Source organism: Marmota monax, unplaced genomic scaffold (genome assembly GCF_021218885.2).
Source record: "Marmota monax isolate L192 unplaced genomic scaffold, Marmota_monax_Labrador192_F-V1.1 WCK01_AAM20220418_F8-fsc00011, whole genome shotgun sequence".
Classification (NCBI taxonomy): Eukaryota; Metazoa; Chordata; class Mammalia; order Rodentia; family Sciuridae; genus Marmota; species Marmota monax.
The window spans coordinates 21,415,017-21,434,096 of NW_026693082.1; the positions used below are offsets into that span (position 1 = coordinate 21,415,017).

Sequence of the window (19,080 nt, forward strand, 5' to 3'; positions counted from 1 at the left end):
TGAGGATACTAGGCATTTTCTCATTTTCTCAAATTTTTAAAACTCCCTTTTATACTAGGACTCAAGGGAAGCTGACTTTCCCAAGGTCACAGAACTAGTAAAGTCAAGATTTCAATTTAGGGTGCCTTGGTCTCTTCAACACTTTTTCACTGTTTTTATGTATCTTGAAAAAAAAAATGTTTTTATTTGGATAAAGAGCTGGAAAAAGTAATGTTTAAGGGCTCTGTATAAGTGAATGGGAATGTTTTAAATAATGTGAATGTTAAAGCTAATAAAATCCTGGAATAATCTTATTGGGGAGGGTATTGGGGGTGTTGATCTCAGAGGTGCTTTATCCCAGTTCTTTTTCTATTTTAAGACAGGGTCTCATAAAGTTGCTAAGTCGCTAAATTGCTAAGATCTTCCTCCCTTAGCCTCCCCAGCTGCTGGGATTACAGACATGTGCCTCCATACTGGGTGAGGATCCCATTTCTTAGATGACTGCCACTTTGATTTCATCATCCCAATACTGTCCTATGTCCTGTTCTTTTACAGGCTTGCTCTCTTATTCTGATGAATGTCTGCGTTTATGAAAAATTATTAATGTATAATATTACATTATTATATTATATTATTAATGTATAATAATTGCCTGCTTCTTTGACTCACCAGAATGAGAATTTCTACAATCTGGATCTAATCTGTTCACAGTCGCAATCATTCCATTTCTGTGGAAATTCCAGTGCCAGGAATACGGTAGAGCACAAAAATAGAGGGGTAATGGAATAAGCCCTCAAGTTTCATCCAGGTATATACAAAGACCATACCTAAAAAGGTGTGTTTTGGGTTTGTATTGTTGTTATTTTTGTACTTAGTAACTGGGTCTAAAGTCCTTCAAGTAACACGTGGGCAAGTGGGAAATTCCTTATTTTTGTTTGGTAACTCTGTGGCACCGGATATAAAATTTACACTTCATCTTAAATGTGACAATATATCCCTTTTTCTCAAACAAAAGCACATAATTCAAGCCCAGGTCTTCAAGCCCAGGTGCAAGACAGAAAAGATGTCTTTAGCTGTCCGCCACAGATAGATGAAAAATTTTCAAATCTGGGGCCAAATGAAAGAGAGAAAAAAATCCGTGTAAACGCCTATGACACCTTCCTTCCTCACCAGGTCCCTCAGCCCCAGGCCCCGCGGCCGCCTCAATTCCCCCGGGGGCTGAGGTGGACGGCCTGTCCGGGTCCCACCACCAGACTCAGCTCTGCCCCCACAAAAACGTGGATAAGTCCAGCTGGAAAGCCGCTGAAAACTTCTCTGAGGCTCTCGGAGATCTGAAAAGCCAGACAGGCCGCGCGCCCCGCCCTCCACCTCGTAGACAGCTCCGCCGAGATTCAAGGTCCTAGCCCTCCGCACCAGAAATCCCCCTACATCAGCTGACATTTTTGCTCCCAGGGAGGGGGGAGCAGAGAAGGGAAGGTGCCAGAGTGAGCAGCGCTAGGCGTGGGGCGGAAGCCTGAGACGTCATCTAGGCCCCACCCAGGCTCAGCACCTCCAGGGGCTGCCCCGCGGGGTAGGGCCACCACGCCCCGCCTCCCCAGCTGTGCCCCACCCCGGCCCGGGAGCGCCCTGGAGCCCTTCCAACTCCCCTCCCCCGCGCGCTCCTCCCGCCCCACCTCACGCACACAGCCCAACGCGATATTATGTCTCCGCGACAAGTTCCCGGATGCTCGCCTTCCCTCTTGGGACCGCGCCGTAGCCCCACCCCCGCGCGGCTCTGCGTGCCACGTCACCGCTTGCGGCGCTTCCGGAGGCGCAGGGGGCGATGACGTAGAGGGACGTGCCCTCTATATGAGGTTGGGGAGCGGCTGAGTCGGCCTTTTCCGCCCGCTCCCCCCTCCCCCCGAGCGCCGCTCCGGCTGCACCGCGCTCGCTCCGAGCTCCGGGCTCCTGCTAAGCTAGCGCTGCCGCCGTCTCCCTCCAGTCGCCATCATGATTATCTACCGGGACCTCATCAGCCGTGAGTCCTGACTGCACTACCCTTACTGGCCCAGGAGGAACTGGGGTGCGGGTGGGAGCGGAGAAGGCGGACACCGCCGCCGTCCTGGGTCCAGGGACGCCGGCTACCTTTCCGGGGGCGAGGAGGGATCGGTGCCGGGGAAGCGCCCGGGTCTCGAGCGCTGGGGCGGGGCAGGGGGCCGCGTGCGCCTGCCCGGCGCGGGAAATGGCGGAGCCGGCTCCAGGCCTCGGTGCCGGCGCACCGTGATGAGTGATTCCCTGTCCCCGAACAGATGATGAGATGTTCTCCGACATTTACAAGATCCGGGAGATCGCGGACGGGCTCTGCCTGGAGGTGGAGGGCAAGGTGAGTCGGTCCGCCGGCCGGCCGCGCGGGGGAGGCAGAGCCTGGCGGGCGGGCTCGGGTTTCCGCGACTCCCCCGCCCGAGGTTGTGCAATCCTCTCCGCCCCCTCCTGGCGGAGGAGTCGGCTCTTTCCGGGCTCGGGTTTTTCTAGAAAAGTGGAGGCGGAGCTGAGCCTGGAAATAGGTCCGCCGCCTCGGCGCCCATCCTCCTTCCGGGCCTTCCGGGACATGTTGTCTCTGATTTAGGAGCCCCAGACTCTTAAACATTTGCCCTATCATCACCTAACCAGTGGCAACCCAGGAGCCCCCAACTGGAAACGCGTTCCACATGCTTATAGTGAACCCATTTTGTTTCTGGTAAACAGGCAATTAGTTTCTGTTAAACAGTTTTGAGAAACCGACATTTCTTCCCCCCAAAAAATGGTGCTTTTGTGGTTTCCAACAAAAATTAAGAGTATTTGAGAAAGCATAAACTGCTGGCACAGGAGTTATTTTGGAATTTTTTTCCCCCATTTTTGTAACTAAGCTACTTATTCTAATGCAGATGGTCAGTAGGACCGAGGGTAACATTGATGACTCGCTCATTGGTGGAAATGCCTCCGCTGAAGGACCCGAGGGCGAAGGTACCGAAAGCACAGTAATCACTGGTGTTGATATTGTCATGAACCATCACTTGCAGGAAACCAGCTTCACAAAAGAAGCATACAAGAAGTACATCAAAGATTACATGAAATCGTAAGTGATCTTAACACCCAGCCAAAGTCTGGGATCGCTTATTTTAAGTTCTTATGAAAGGCCTGATACTTTGTTGAAAAGCTCACTGACAAGGGTGGTTGCTTTCTGTAAACTACTGCGAGCATGACATTTCTTGAAAGATTCCTTCTGTAAAGTAGTAATATCTTAATTGTGCTATTATTTTGCTTATTGAAAGCTAGGCCTAGTGTTGCAGAATTCTTTGTTGCTTGTACTTGTTACTTTAAAAATTTTTTATATTTTAACAATCATTTAATGATACTGTTGTAGAATCAAAGGCAAACTTGAAGAACAGAGACCAGAGAGAGTAAAACCTTTTATGACAGGGGCTGCAGAACAAATCAAGCACATCCTTGCTAATTTTAAAAATTACCAGGTAAATACTTTCATTATTTGAATCAAATGGGTGTACTGTTTAGCTGCAAAAACAGAAGGTAAGTTTTTAATCTTCCTATAATAATTGTTGTTTGAATTATTTAAATACATTGATACATAGACTCAAATTCCAGTGTCTATGACACTGGCTTTTGGATGCATCTGAGCTTGTTGGACCTGTTATTGGAAAACTTCAGTGACTTCCCTTGACCTCTAAGATGTAATTTTAAAACAACACACATCACAAACTGGCTTTAAAATTTTTTAACTAACTTGTAATTCCATTTGATATACTTTAAATCATTGTCAGCCTGACTACTGAGGCATGCAGGTTAGTTGGAATTTCATGTGGGCTTGATAAAGTAAAAGTTCCTAGAAAGCCTAAAGTGTTCCAGGATTGGTCTGCACTATTTTTATTTATTAGTGCTTTAATCAAGTGAACTGATGTTTGTGAATAATGAGCACTGCTTTTAGGCATCAGAGCTTTTACTTGCTGGAATTGCTTGATTTTTTTTTTTGTGTGTGTGTGGTGTAATAGGTTTGCTTTGATATGATACATTCATATATGGTGGTCTAATTCTGGGTATTTGTTTCCCAAGTTCTTTATTGGTGAAAACATGAATCCAGATGGCATGGTCGCTCTCCTGGACTACCGTGAGGATGGTGTGACCCCATATATGATTTTCTTTAAGGATGGTTTAGAAATGGAGAAATGTGTAAGTATGAGAAAGTGGTTTGAAATCAGTAATTTGTGAAAATAGAGATTTTAGGTATGATTCTTAAGTGTTTCTTGACAGAATGGATTCTACAACAGTACTTTTAAAACATGGGATTTAGTTTGTTTTTCTTTGGGGAGCTAGAGAGGATTGTATTTCACATGTAATAGATTCTTGTGGTATAAAGGCGTAGAATCTTGGTTATCTACAGAAAACAGTGTAGATGATTCAGAGACAACACTATGTTGACCTTCCCCATTAGATATGACTTCCATTTCTTCTATTGTCACACATGCATGAGTGGCACTCTGGTTTACTGATAATTAGCAATTGATCGTTGAAAGTCTAAGACATTATATTCTAGTAAGTAGCTAGAACTGACTGCTAAGAAGATCATTTAGTAAAAATAAGTGTATGTTTGCTGTGCAAGGAACTTCCTGCAAAGAGGCTGTATGGAAACAGACATTGTCCTAGCTTCAGGGCTTCCTATAAATTAAGTAGAGGATATGAGCGAAATAAATGGCACCAGTGGCCTAAAATTAGGGACCGTACAAGATGGTTGACCATTCATACTCCATTTGAGCTTTTTGGTGGTATAATACTGCAAATTGGACTTGATGCATAATAAGATTTTTCTGGAAAATGTGCTACCTCCAATTGGGTAAGGATGTTCTGCATCCACTGATAGACCTTGAACAATTTGCTGTTGTTCTTTTGGTTTGCACTAGGATGCAAAAGAAAATAATCCCTGCGCTTTCTGTCTGTCTGTGTGGCAGTCCAGATTGAATTGGGGAATACAGCTGTAGTTTAGAAAAGTTGGTACTCTTTATTGGAAAAGGTGTTAATGTGATCTTACTTTATTTTTACAGTAACAAATTTGGCAGTTACTTTGGACCTATCATCTGTCATCATAACTGGCTGCTGCTTGTCATCCACACAACACCAGGACTTAAGACAAATGGAACTGATGTCATCTTGAGCACATTTATTTTGACCGTGATTTATTTGGAGTGGAGGCATTGTTTTTTAAGAAAACATGTCATGTAGGTTGTCTAAAAATAAAGTGCATTTAAACTCACTTGAGAGAAGTTCTCTTAGTTTAATACATGTTTAAACTAAATCCAACCTGTAGTGTTGCTGGAGAAGCTAGAGCCTGATTGTAGGCCACCATTAGAAAGCTGACTGTCTTCAGATAACTCCTGCAGTGAAAACTACTTCTGCAACTGGAATCTAAAAAACAAGAATCAAGGTTTTAATTCTGACTTGTAATAAAGGGAAAGACCATGCTCATAACAGTGCCAACATTTGAAGTGTGGAACTTACACATTGCATCACCTACAACGGAAGTAGTTAACCCTGGAAGAGGTTACCAAAAGAATAAAGAGACACTAACTCAGTTGGAAGCAATGTATTGTCTGAGCTTATTTTAACATCAGTAGAATCAAGTTACCTGGAATGAATTGCCAATTCCCTGGTTGCTAGAACAGGGGTTGGCAAAGGGGGCTCATTCTTCTGCCTGTGGTGGTTATATCTTTAAATGTTGCGGGTGGGGGGGGGTGTCAAAAGAATACCTTATGGGATATGAAATTGAATTTTGTGTCCAGTTTTTTGGGACACTAGTAATGTATGTTTGACTGTAGTTTGTAAAATGGAAAAAGCAGTTGAATGTGATGGTTGGACCTTTCAAGTCCTTAAAACCCAGGTCCCTTTATGAAGTACACCAGTCCCTCCTTTGAAAGAAAGGAATAGCTGGTGGCCAGAGGAGAAATGGATATGAATAGGCATCTGACAGACCTGGAGCAATTAAGGTCTGCTGCTAAGGTTTTCTCTATTAGGTGAGAAGGAAAAAATGACTGCACTTTGGCAACCAAGATTGAGAGGGAAAATTCTTATAACAAATGGAATATTTTGCTTGGTTTATTATACCTTTAAAAGGTTAAACATAAAAAAGACCAGTGATTTCATTGACTCCATTTGGACATGTGAGTCCAAAGATCAGACTATGGAATTTACCATATAACTTCAAAGAATGTGATCCTGAGCTTAAGGCTAATAGGTTAATAGTGCCCCCTGGTGATGGAAAGCAGACCCAAACACTGGAGTCTCCAGTTAATTTAAGCATTCTGGCTCTGACATGAAATCAAAGGGAAAAAGTACCAGCCCTATTTAGGCCATTACTGTCTGAAACATTGTAGTTAAAAAGTATTTAGGCAGTGATCAATTCTGTTAAAACCAGGACAATCTGGCAGAGGGGTAAGGGCTTTAAGGGAACATCTAAAGTGAAGTCTGATAGGTGAGCTGGGAAAGTGAAATAGTAAAGGCTTTGTTGGGGAGGTGAACAGGTTTTCCTGCCCCAACATCTCAAAAATTCCTTAGTTGTCCCTTGTTAATCTTTATAGGTATACCCCCCCATCCACGTGAAGAGTCCAGGTAGTTGTTTAAATACTATCCCTTTTTGGGGGGTGGGGGGTCTTTGGTTATTCTAGAGTCAGGTTAAGACATTTTGAGATGAATAAGTGATATATTGCTTCCTGAACGCATCAGAAGTACATGTCATTTTGTTTGACACGAAGTTTGGTACAGGCAGGTTTTTATTGGCCCATGGCCAAGGGTTTCGTTGTGTGTATGGAAAATAAATGAATAGAGAAGGATTTTTATAGTGTCTAGAGAAGGACTTTATAATGTGGAAAGAAGGTCACATTCGTATGTGGGGAGAGGTGAGCAGACCATCCAGGCAAAAGAACACATTCACAGTCTGAAATGTGCTTAATGTGTTCTGGGAACAAAATGGCCACTGTGCTGACCCAAGAAGGTGAAAGGAAAGAGTTGAAGTAAAGAAGTATGATTGCATATGGGGAAAGACCAAGGCGTGCAGGAAAACCACAGTGCTGCTTTGAACAGAAGAGTTATAAGACTTAAATTTTCAAAGATCACTTTGGTTCCTGGGGACCAGGGTAAAAAGTATAGAGCAATTATGCATTTAATGCAATATTTCTAGGCAAGAGATGACAGCAGTAGTAGTAGAGATGGTTGGAAATGAAGGTAGAGGCAGTAAGCTGTGCTGATGTGTGAGGTGAGAGGTGAGAATGAACTTAATGAATGGATTGAGCAAAATGAGTGACAACTGTTGGATTTCAGTAGTGGGGAAGAAAGCCTCGTTAACATGGGCTCCAAAAACACATTCACAGGCAGCACATGGCTCATGAAATGTCATAATACAATTGTGTGCTTGTTATTACATCTGCTTTAAGCAAAAGATATGTGAATGACTCATTTGAATCATTAGAAATTTTTCTCAAAATTTAGTTGAATTGCTAGATTCGTATTGTGTTACCATTCTGAACTACAGTGTATTCAATAATTCGCTACAACGTGAACAGTAATGATGACACAAGATTGCAAGAAGAACAGCAATGAACCTCAATTAACTTGAAAAAATGAATACATGGATATACATGTATATCCTTTGAGTGTATACACCTGTGCTCACATGTAAAGTGGAGTTACCTTGTCTGGTAGTCTATACTCTGAGTAAAATAGAACTAAACTCAGGTGGATTTGAATTCATTGGTGTCATAGTGATTGGTGATTTACAACAGTAGGTCACTACTACATGATCCTCGATCCTATGGTAGAAGTATACAGTTAACAGCCTGCTAATGGGCACAAATCTACCCCCCACCCCCAAAGAGCTCCAGCTTTGTGGCAATTAGCATGTATTTCTGGAGACTTTGCCCATAAGAACTGAGGGTGTAACTTGATATTTTTGGAAACATTTAATAATCATTATTTCAAGAAGTTCTTGAATTGTTCAACATAAAGAAGTAGAAGTCCTGTATACCTTCTACTGAATAAAGCTTAACTGCTGTGAGAGCCACCTCAATAAGCTAGATTATTGGACTGTGCAGATAAGTTAAAAATCATGTTGACAGTTTATATTTATCCACGGAATTCCTCCAAGTCCATTTCTTGGCCATGGCGGCAATGATATACAACCAACCATATGTAAGTCAGATGTCCAAAATAGATCTTGGAGTACTGCAGGTGCATGTTTTTAACTAAGAGGATATTCAGGGTTTTGGGTTGGTTGGTTTTGTTTGTTTTTGAGAGACTGTAGGTCATGAATTCCTCCTGTTATACATGATTTCATATCATTGTGCCTGGAGGTTGCCACTTGCAATTCTATATGCTGGGCCATGAGAAGCTCTGGTGTGGATGTGGTTCTGGCAGGGTATCGGGAGTCACTCTGGAAATACACACCCTTAAGTCCTGAGCAAGAGATACAGAACAATTATTGTGCCCTGCAATAACTTGGGCTTTACCTCCACTTGGATAATGAGGCGTGGCTCCAAGAGTAGGCATCACCCTGTGGGATTGAGTTACACCCACCTGTTCCTTTGTAATCCTACCCCTTTGCCCTTTTTGGGATAGAATGTTCCATGGAACTTCCCCGTGTGTGTGTCCCCTATATAAGAAATAAAGAATTCCAGTAGCTCTCTCTTTCCAAGGACCCCTAAGGTCGGAGAGCAATCCTGGATTTTGAAAAGGTACTTCTGTGTGTTTACGTGCTTTCTTTGCCATTTCTTAAGTTATTGGAACAGTCAGATTTGTGAACACAGCATAGGTCACCAGCTAGGATAGATGGCAATAACAGGGGTGATACAGTTCAATGAGAAAAATATTAAATTGGAGCCTAGAGGAAAATTCTTTCCAAAGTAACTTGTCAATGTTTCCCTCAATTACTGCCTTTCTTCCTCCTGTGATACACTCGGTGTCCGTTGAAGTCTTCATTCTGCTCTTTTATGAGCTTAGAGGTCAAGCAGAGAGCACAGATAGAAAACAATGTGCAATGTTTTTTCTTGTGCAAATAACAAGTTACAGACAAAATGAAAATTAAGACATTGGGTAACTCACTGGAGGAGTCCCCTGACTGGGAGAAAACATACAGAGACAGTTCATATTCAACCTTTAAAGTACAATTTTTCTAGTTTCTGTGTTTGTTTTTTTGCTGGGGCTGTGGGGAGCCCAGGGCTTCTCACATGCTAAGCATACACTCTTACCACTGAGCTACAACCCAGTACCTTAGTAAAGTATTTTAGAAAATAGTCCTGTAGCGCTACTAGACAGCCTTTGGTTCTGACATTCATTTGGATACTAGAAATCTAGTTATGTATGTGGTGATTGTCCTCATGTGTAAAGGTGACAGATAAATCATAGTTTATTATCAAATGCAATTTGCACATGGCCTCATTGAGAGCATAGGGTTATGAAATTATTCTATCCAGTGCATAGTCTGCCATTCTCTAGCTGGAAGAGATTTGGAAATTTGCAGAGAAAGATGGTATTTTCTGGACCACAACTCAAAACAGAGCAATACTTGTAATGTCCCTTTCCTTGAATACATTGATTTGGGGGTTTTCCTTTATCGTGTAAGCAAATACTTGAATTAATATTCAACCTGGGGAAAAAGATGGCTGGTTAAAAAGAAAAAGTACTGTGCATGAAATTAGAAAGAAAAGAGACACCTTTTTTTTTTTGTACCAGGGATTGAATCCAGGGGTGCTTAATCACTGAGCCACATCCCAGCCCCCCTTTTTGGGGGGCAGGGGTGGTTACTGGAAATTAACTCAGGGGCACTTGACCAGTGAGCCACATCCCCAGCCCTGTTCTGTATTTTGTTTAGAGATAGGGTCTCACTGAGTTGCTTAATGTCTCACCATTGCTGAGGCTGGCTTTGAACTTGCAATCTTCCTGCCTCAGCCTTTTGAGCAGTTGGGATTATAGGCGTGCTCCACTGCACCACGCCCCAGCCCTTTTTTGTATTATATTTTGAGACAGGGTCTCACTGAATTGCTTAGGACCTTGCTAAGTTGCTGAGGCCGGCTTTGAACTTGCAATCCTCCTGTTTCACAGATACCTTTTTTGACTACCTCACTGAGGTGGAACAATGTGTCAACAGATGGTGAGTATAAAATAGGAAGCTAAGTCAACTCAGAGGCTGGTGTGATGCATTATAACCTTTCTCCATCGCGATCCTAGCACGCCTTTCTTCCGAAGCCTCCCCTGGTGTATAAACTCGAGGGGAATTCACAGCAGTGAATTTTGTCAGGTGGAACATGGGCTGGGTGACTGCCATGGGATCGGTAGAACGGTAACACCAACTGCTAGCATCTATTAAAAGTGAAAGTGACTAAGCCTCTGAAATGTGGTTAAGTAACGTGCAACCTGTTCCACTCGGCTCAATAGACAAGGAGGGGGGGACTGGGGGTGTGAGAGCTGCACAGACTTCCTCTGGTGGAGGAAAGCTCTTTCCTTACCATCATCACTAGGCTCAAGGCTGAGGACACATTAACCAGAGAAAAGCATGTACTATTTTTTTTTAATGTAAGTTTTACATGACACAGGAGCTTCCATGAAGAAATGAAGACCCAAAGAAACAGGTAAACTTGCCTATGTTTATGCTTGGGTTTTGGGGGTTGGTTTTTTTTTTTTTTTAAGAATATAATTTAATTTTTTTATGCTTAGGGTTGGTGAAGAGTGGACGCAGGGGTGTGAACTAATGGAAACAGATGGGGGGGAACTTAGCAAGGCCTGTTTGTTCAGATTCCCTCAGTGTCCCTGTGTCTTCAGAGATACTGATGTTCCTTTGCTCTGGGAATATGAAGGGCACCTCTCAAATGAGAGTATTATGATCTGTTTTAAGGAAGAAGGACGAAAGGGAAAGGAGGGGTGTCTTCCTGCTGCTTCTGTGTTTTTCAAACGCCAAGATGACATATTTGGGGGTAACATGTCCTGAAATCCCCCATTAGCATCCCAAGAGCAACATGGAGGCTCATTTTTCTAGGCATTCACTAAACCCTATATAAATTGGGTGTGTGAGTTGTGCAAATCGTTCAACTACTGATTAGCTTTCACTATCAAAGATCCTATGAAAATTTTGCTGGATAATTCTTCTCTTCTAATCCCTCAATCTGCTTTTATCTCAAGCCACTTTTTATTACCCTCCAGTCAATCTCCTGCCTGTGTTAACTTTTTTTTTTTATACTGGGGATCGAACCCAGGCCGTTTGACCACTGTGGCACATCCTCAGTCCTTTTTATATTTTATTTGAGACAGGGTCTCACCTGAGTTGCTTAGGGCCTCAGTAAATTGCTGAGGCTGGCTTTGAACTTGCGATCCTTCTGCCTCAGCCTCCTGAGCCACTGGGAATTTAGGCATGTGCCACTGTGCCCAGCCATTTTGCAATTCTTAATAAGAGGATGCTGTATTTTTTATTTTGCACTGGGCCCCACAGATTGTGTAACCAGTCCCAGATGCGTGCCTGGGTAGATGAGAGAGGTATGTGTATATTCTGTTGAAGGTTGGTAATTAGTGGCAGGTGAAGCAAGGGAAGAGGAGAGGCAGAGATAACTTGTTGACAGTGAAGTTCTTTGAATAACAGGACGTTGACCAATGAATGTGATTTAATCTAATAAATTAAAAATGCAGATAAAAGCTTTGAATATATACATTTGGCTCTTCTCCAACAGAGAAATATGAGAATAGTTGAGACTGATATCCCAGACAAATATTTCTTTTTCTAAATCATAGCTAAGATTCCAGTCAAGAGCAATGGTACAGGCCTAAATCCCAACTACTTGGGAGGTTCAGGCAGAAGGATAGCAGGTTCAAGCCCAACCTCAGCAATGTTGTGAGACCCTGTCTCAAAAGATAAAAAGGGCTGGGTATAGCTCAATGGCAGAGCACCATTGGGTTCAACCCCCTGTGTCTAAAAAAAAAAAAAAAAATCATGGCTAATATTCCTGAGCACACAGAGCAGAAATGACCCATTTGATGGAATGACCATGTCGACAGGGGTTATTATCAAAAGGATGTACCTAAATTTCCAGCTGGGCACTGAGCATTGAATGTCTACTTTGTAACTAGGTATAGGACTTGTTAAGGTATAAGTGAAAAGTTTTTTTGAAGTTGTTAAGAAACTATTTCCTTCCATATAAACCTATGATGAAATTCTGTTCAAAGTCCTTCCTAATTGGGCCACTTGCTGCCTGTTCAGCCTTACCTGCTCCCCTCCCATTCATCCTCAGCTGCCAGGTGAAACACAAATGTTCTGACCCTGATTTGCCCCTTGAACTTTCCCCTCTCCTGAAAAATTCTTATTCTTTTCTACCCAGCCTTCAAGGGTGGGTCACTTTATATTTTGTTTTGTTTCATTTTGTACCAGGGATTGAACTCAGGGGTGCTTAAGCATTAAGCCACAACCCCACTCCTTTTAATTTTTTATCTTGAGAAAGGGTCTTGATAAGTTACTTAGGTCCTCACTAAAGTGCTGAGGCTGGTTTTGAACTCAGGATCCTCTTGCCTCAGCCTCCTGAGTCACTGAGATTACAGGCATTCCCTACCATGCCTAGTACCACTTCAACTTGGAAGAGTTTATACATTTTTTTTTTTTTTTGGCACTGGGGGTTGAACACAGGGATGCTTTACCACAGAGCTACGTTCCCAGCCCATTTTGTTAAAATTTTTAATTTTGATACAGGTGCCACAACCTGCATCACCATTGGTTTAGAAACTGGCAGCAGGTGATAGGAGATTAGAGAAAGAGAGAGAGAGAGAGAGAGAGAGAGAGAGAGAGAGAGAGAGAGAGAGAGAGAGAGAGGACCAGGAGGGACACTGTCCTCTGATGGAGCAACAATGATCCAGAGCTAGCTCAGCATGTTTATACATAGGTTTTACCATCAAAAGGGTTTTCTGGGAGGAAGTTTCTTCAAAGCATGCAGGATTGAAGGTTGAAGAATCATAGCCAATTATAATTATCTTTTTGCACTCATAATTCTCTACCCCTGGCAGCTGGTGTCTGAACTCAGGGTCAAGACTGGCAGTCTCCTGACTTTCACAGAACCTCATTAAGCAGGGCATCACCATAGCAACTGGGCTGAACTTGACCTGAACTTTTGCACAAGAAGTTCCCAGCACAAGTGCAGGCTTCTGCTTTGAGACAGTCAGAGATCCTGATCCAAGTCACTGCTTCCCACAGATAGGGTCTCACTAAGTTGCTTAGGGTCTTGATAAGTTACTGAGGCTGGTCTTGAACCTACAATCCTCCTGCCTCAACCTCCTGAGTCTCTGGGATTATATGCATGCACCACCACACCCCCAAGTTCTTTTAACTATCCTACTTAACACTCACAAACAAGTGATATGAGCCCTTCTCTCCTCAATGGAAATCACTGAATTCCCTCTCTTTTTCACTACTCCTGAAAATAGGGATGGGGTTTTCTTAGTCTTCCTTCTTGACCAGTAGAGCACAGCTAGCATTCAGCTAGGATTTACTGGGGAGCAAATAATGAGCTTCATGGGTCCCCAACATGCTTTGGACTGTATTTCTCCCTAGATTGCTCCTGTCTTTTTAGGCTATTTTGAGACAATATCTCACTAAGTTTTTGAGGCTAGCCTTGAACAAGTGGTCCTCCTGCCTCAGCCTCCCAAGTCTCTGGGACTGCAGATGTGCACTACTGCACCTGGCTTGCTCCAGATCTCTCAAGGGCAATCATTAAATATGGATAAAGTGGATAATCAGACGATGTGTTGACCTGAGGAACCACAGGGTTGAAACCATGGTAAGCTCATTTGTTAGTCTCTCTGAAGGCTTTCCTCATGAGCCTTTAGCCATAGTGGAGTTTAGGTTAGGGTACTTCATCTCAGGATAATGTGAAATGCTTCTCTGCTATCTTAATTGTGAAATGACTATTTTTCAAAGCATTTAATGTTTGTAAATGTTTAGCTTTCCTTTCAGTGTCTGGTTAATTTTAATGCTCTTTGCATTTTCTATTGCATAATAGATTTTTTTTAATCCTACTCAAGATTCCAAAGTTAGGTCCAACACACAACTGCTTAGTGGGAGATGTGGCATTTGGCTGAATCTTGAAGGATGCAGCGTCTTTGTCTCATCCCTGGCCTTACTTCAGAACTATCTGCTATGACTTTTAAAAATATAGGTGAAATTCTTTGCAATCCTTATTACAGAGGAGTTTCTACACATTGTTAGAAACTATAAAGGAGCTGAGATTTGACCCTATTTGCAAACTAACAAATGAGCTTACCATGGTTTCAACATATTCCAACCAAAGACATAGACATCTGGGTCAAAGATATAGACGGTTTATTACTCATGCTAAAATAGCAGACAGCAACATCTTGCATTGGTTCCTATGCCCCATCCCCCAAGGGTCATGTGATGGTCAGATGCCACTGCACATGGCCCCAAATTAGGAGACCCTGAGCTTCTATACAGCTGCTAGCATAGCTATTCCCCTGAATGGGGATATTACTCATTACCCTGGATTGTAAACTAATCTCTGGAGCAGACAGGGAAGGTGATTCTGGGTTTATGACCCTGAGATCCCTCTGAGAAGTTACACCTCTAAATCTCCAACTTCTAAGACTATTTGTATTAAAATATGTCCTTTTCCTGAAATAAGGCCTTCACCATGCAAGAACATGATAGATCCATGGAGGATTATCTCCAAGCACTATAAATCAATAAGAAAAAAGACCAGAAATCTGTAGAAAAATGGGCAAGGGGTATAATCAGAGAGTTCTCAGAGCAGGACCTATAAGTACTTGATAAATATATGGAAAAATACTCAGCCTCACTCATAATACAAGAAATACAAATTAAAATCACCCTCTGATACTGTATCTCACCTACCAATGGGCAAAGATAAGACATTTGGCTACCCCTCTGTTTGCAGAGGCTTCAGGGAAACAAGCCCTCCCAGACATAGGAGTGGAGAGTGTGAGAGGGTGGAACCCATGTAGGGGGCATAGCCATTGACACAGTTCTTGGGTTTCTGAGAATATCACTGCCAAAGAATTGGTGTGTCATAGAAAGAATTTCTTTGAAGTACTATTTAGGATAGCAAAGATTGAAATAAGTACTTATCAACAGAAGGCTGTTTGATAAATTATGATACTGTATAAATTGAAATATTCAATGTAATTCTGGGTATGATGGCACACACCTATAATCCCAGACCTCCAAAGTCTGAGGCAGAAAGATCACAGGTTCGAGGCCAGCCTCAGCAACTTAGTGAGATCCTGCCTCAAAATAAAAATAAAAAGGGTTGGAGGTGTATCTTAGTGATAGAGCACCCCTGGAATTCAATCTCCAGGACCACACACACACACACACACATACACGTACACACACACATACAGGTACACACACACAGAGATACAGTTATAAGAATGAAGTGCTCTTTATCTAGTGAATGAAATAATGTGCATTTTTATGTAAAAAGGCAAAGAGCAGAATAGTATGTTGAAAAGAAAAGAAAAAACTAATTGACCAGTCTCTGCATAGAATGTCTTCAGAAAGAAACACAAAGAAAATTCCTGGAAGAAAACTTGAAACACCTCAGAAGAAGATTTTCTAGTCTACTTTTTATGATTTTGAATCACAAATGTATTAGCTTTTCATTAAATAAACTCCATTTTTTAAAAATGCCAAGACCCATACCACACCTGCTATGGCTTGAATGAGTGTCCCCCAAGGACCTAGGTGCTAAGGCTTAGTCCCCAGGGGAGGGCTATAGGGAGGTGATGGGATCTTTAGGAGATGGGGCTTCGTGGGAGATTATTAATTCATTGTGGGTGTGCCCTTGAAGGGGATTGTAGGACCCCAGTCTCTTTCTCTTCACTTCTGGAGATAAGTTGAGGGACTTTGCTCCACCATGCACTCCTACCACGATGTGCTGTTTGGCCAAGCAACAGGGCCAAAGTAAACCTTTTCTCTTTATGAGTGAATTATCTCAGGTATTTTGTTGTGATGATGGAAAGCTAATATAGACACACCATACCTACTGAATCACAACGACCAACTTTCATTTTTTAAATGACAAGTCTCACTATGCTGTCCAGGCTTACCCAGCTTCTGGGCTCAAGTACTCCTCCTTATTCAACATATTCCAACCAAAGACACAGACATCTGGGTCAAAGATATAGACGGTTTATTACTCATGCTAAAATAGCAGACAGCAACATCTTGCATTGGTTCCTATGCCCCATCCCCCAAGGTCATGTGATGGTCAGATGCCACTGCACATGGCCCCAAATTAGGAGACCCTGAGCTTCTATACAGCTGCTAGCATAGCTGTTCCCCTGAATGGGGACATTACTCATTACCCTGGATTGTAAACTAATCTCTGGAGCAGACAGGGAAGGTGATTCTGGGATTCTGACCCTGAGATCCCTCTGAGAAGTTACACCTCTAAATCTCCAACTTCTAAGACTATTTGTATTAAAATATGTCCTTTTCCTGAAATAAGGCCTTCACCATGCAAGAACATGATAGATCCATGGAGGATTATCTCCAAGCACTACAAATCAATAAGAAAAAAGACCAGAAACCTGTAGAAAAAAATGGGCAAGGGGTATAATCAGAGAATTCTCAGAGCAGGAACTATAAGTACTTGATAAACATATGGAAAGCTAATATAGACACACCATACCTACAGACACACCATACAGAGACACATCTACCAAGTAGCTGGGACTCTAGGCATGGACCACTGTGCACAGTTCAGAATGTCCATCATTTTTATAGCTCCTCTGGGAATTCTACCTGTTGAAGGTTGAAGAGCCACTACTTCTGAAATCATGGGAGGGAAATGAGTCCATTGCATAACTTAAAGGAAAATAGCCAGCATGGCTGGGTTGCGGTTGCTGCTCTCTTGCTAAAACAAATACAAAGCACCAGTGTAGAAAAGAGTCTTATAAGTCAACTAATGATCCCACCCCATGCTCAGGACCCTTGATTCAATCCCTCCTAACCAAGTAGTCTTGAATGCCCTGCATTTCTCCAAGTGTGGATGGCCTCCTTTTCCACATAATATCTTAGAGCAATAATAGTTTAAGGCAACCTAAAATTGCTTTTTGGGGGTAATGATATCACACAGATGACTCATATTGAGCTTTCTGATAGCTAAACTCCTAAGTTATTTTTTCATGACCTCTGCTGCAAAGTAGGTCTGTCTCCCATGCATACACCACTGCTGTTAGATTTTGGATTCACACACAGGAACTTGCATTGTGATACCTTTTTCTCACTTTGCACACCAGATGTTTCAGAATCTGATTTGAGCTGTAGATATTTTCTTTCTCAATTCCTTTTTCTTTTTTTGAAATTCCATTTTAGATCTGCTAAAACAAATGAAAGATATCCTTTTGCATCAGTTTGGCAGACTTCTAAGTCTGGAAGAGGGCACGAGGAATGGCTAGAGTGCAGTGGTGTTATTTTGAAATCTGGGTTCTAACTAAAGTCTCACCCCTTTTGCAGCATCTATTCAAGCCTCAGAATCTTCACATAGCAAAGATACTGATACATGCCTTGTTGACTCATTTGGTAAATGGAAGATATATGGGGGTACCTTCACCATGAGAAATTCTAAGAATACTGGTCTCTGCTGTGAATCAGCACAACACACAGGATGCCTGTGCACTGTTCTCTGACTTTGGTGCAGCCACGAAAAAAGGATTTGATAATATATTTTAGGCACCGGGTATGAAGGTGCATGCCTGTGATCCCAGCAACTCAGGAGGCTGAGGCAGGACAATTACACGTTTGAGGTCAGCTTCAGAAACTTAGTGAGACCTTGTCTCAAAATAAAATTAAAAAGAGTTGGGATATAGCTCAGTGGTAAAGGGCCCCTGGGTTAACCCCCAGTACCACACACACATGCACAGAACATGTTTTAAGGGAGAGGGGGATGAAGAAAGGATGGTTAATGGGTACAGGGGTGCAGTTGGATAGGAGGATAACTATAGTTGATGACAATTAATTGTATATTTCAAATAGCTAGTAGAGAAGATTTTAAATGCTCCCAACAGGATAAATGTCTGAGGTGATGGGTATGCCAATTATCCTGATGCGATCATTGCACATTGCATATATACATGTATTGATATATCACACTGCTCCCCATAAATATATAATAATTATTACATGTATACATGTAAAAATAAAAATATTTTAAATTAAAAATATATTCAACTGCTGGGTGTGGTGGTGTACGCCTATAATCCCAGCAGCTAAGGAGGCTGAGGCATCGTGAATTCAAAGCCAGGCTCAGCAACTTACTGAGGCCCTAAGCAACTTAGTGAGACCCTGTCTCAAAATAAAATATTTTAAAAAAGGCTGGGGATGTGGCTCAGTGGTTAAGCACACCTGAGTTCAATCCCTGGTGTCAAAAAGAAAATATATAAACATATACAGATGCAGATACATGTGTATATGTATGTGTGTGTGTGTATATATATATATATATATATATATATATATATATATATATATATAAACTATTTTTAAAAAGAGTATGTTTTATACTAGACAAAGGCACCAAAAACATAGCCTATTCAATAAATGGTGCTGGGATAATTGGAAATCCACATGTAACAAAATGAAATTAAACTCCTACTTCTCACCCTGCACAAAACTCATCTCAAAGTGGATCAAAGACTTAGGCACTAGACCAGAGACCCTGCACCTAACAGAAGAAAAAGACTCCTAAAATGCAAGAAGTAAAATCAAGAATCAATAAATGGGACAGATTCAAACTAAAAAGCTTCTTTTCAGAAAAAAAAATCAATAACATAAGGAGAGAGCCTGCAGAACGCAAGAAAATCTTTACCACATGTACTCAGAGCATTAATCTCCAGGGTATATAAAGAACTCAAAAAACTTAACACACACACACACACACACACAAAAAAAAAAAAAAAAACCCAGTCAATAAATAGGCTAAGGAACTGAACAGACACTTCACAGAAGAAATACAATGGATCAACAAATATATGAAAAAATGTTCAACATCTTTAGCAATTAGAGAAATGCAAATC

General features: G+C 41.9%; 3 protein-coding genes and 1 non-coding gene across 5 annotated transcripts in view; 3 read left to right on the forward strand and 1 right to left on the reverse strand.

The window, feature by feature from the left end:
• LOC124099163 (sperm motility kinase 2B-like) overlaps positions 1-2,429 on the reverse strand; it is a 54,688-nt gene extending 52,259 nt beyond the window's left edge. For both annotated transcript variants that reach the window (XR_009227769.1, XM_046454192.2), the window contains exon 1: positions 2,104-2,429. The gene's annotated coding sequence lies outside the window, so the exon portion shown is untranslated. The remainder of the gene's footprint in view (positions 1-2,103) is intronic.
• On the forward strand, positions 1,841-5,585 carry Tpt1 (tumor protein, translationally-controlled 1). The gene is made up of 6 exons (XM_046454229.2): positions 1,841-1,996; positions 2,268-2,341; positions 2,883-3,073; positions 3,362-3,467; positions 4,066-4,182; positions 5,052-5,585. The coding sequence occupies exons 1-6, from the start codon at positions 1,969-1,971 to the stop codon at positions 5,052-5,054; spliced, it is 519 nt and encodes a 172-aa protein (XP_046310185.1). The 5' UTR covers positions 1,841-1,968; the 3' UTR covers positions 5,055-5,585.
• LOC124099287 (small nucleolar RNA SNORA31) lies at positions 4,855-4,984 on the forward strand. The gene has a single exon (XR_006853917.1). It is a non-coding gene; the product is annotated as a small nucleolar RNA SNORA31 (small nucleolar RNA).
• Positions 5,586-10,502: 4,917 nt separating the features above from the next.
• The window catches only part of Kctd4 (potassium channel tetramerization domain containing 4), a 131,674-nt gene continuing 123,096 nt past the window's right edge, over positions 10,503-19,080 (forward strand). Inside the window, exon 1 of the mRNA XM_058582584.1 lies at positions 10,503-10,622. The gene's annotated coding sequence lies outside the window, so the exon portion shown is untranslated. The remainder of the gene's footprint in view (positions 10,623-19,080) is intronic.

Bases quoted from the DNA above. Each gene is read 5' to 3' on its own strand.
- Tpt1 (XM_046454229.2), top strand. From the start codon at position 1,969: ATGATTATCTACCGGGACCTCATCAGCC. The intron at 2,342-2,882 runs GTGAGTCGGTCC...ATTCTAATGCAG, and splicing joins GCCTGGAGGTGGAGGGCAAG to ATGGTCAGTAGGACCGAGGG. The intron at 3,468-4,065 runs GTAAATACTTTC...TTGTTTCCCAAG, and splicing joins CTAATTTTAAAAATTACCAG to TTCTTTATTGGTGAAAACAT.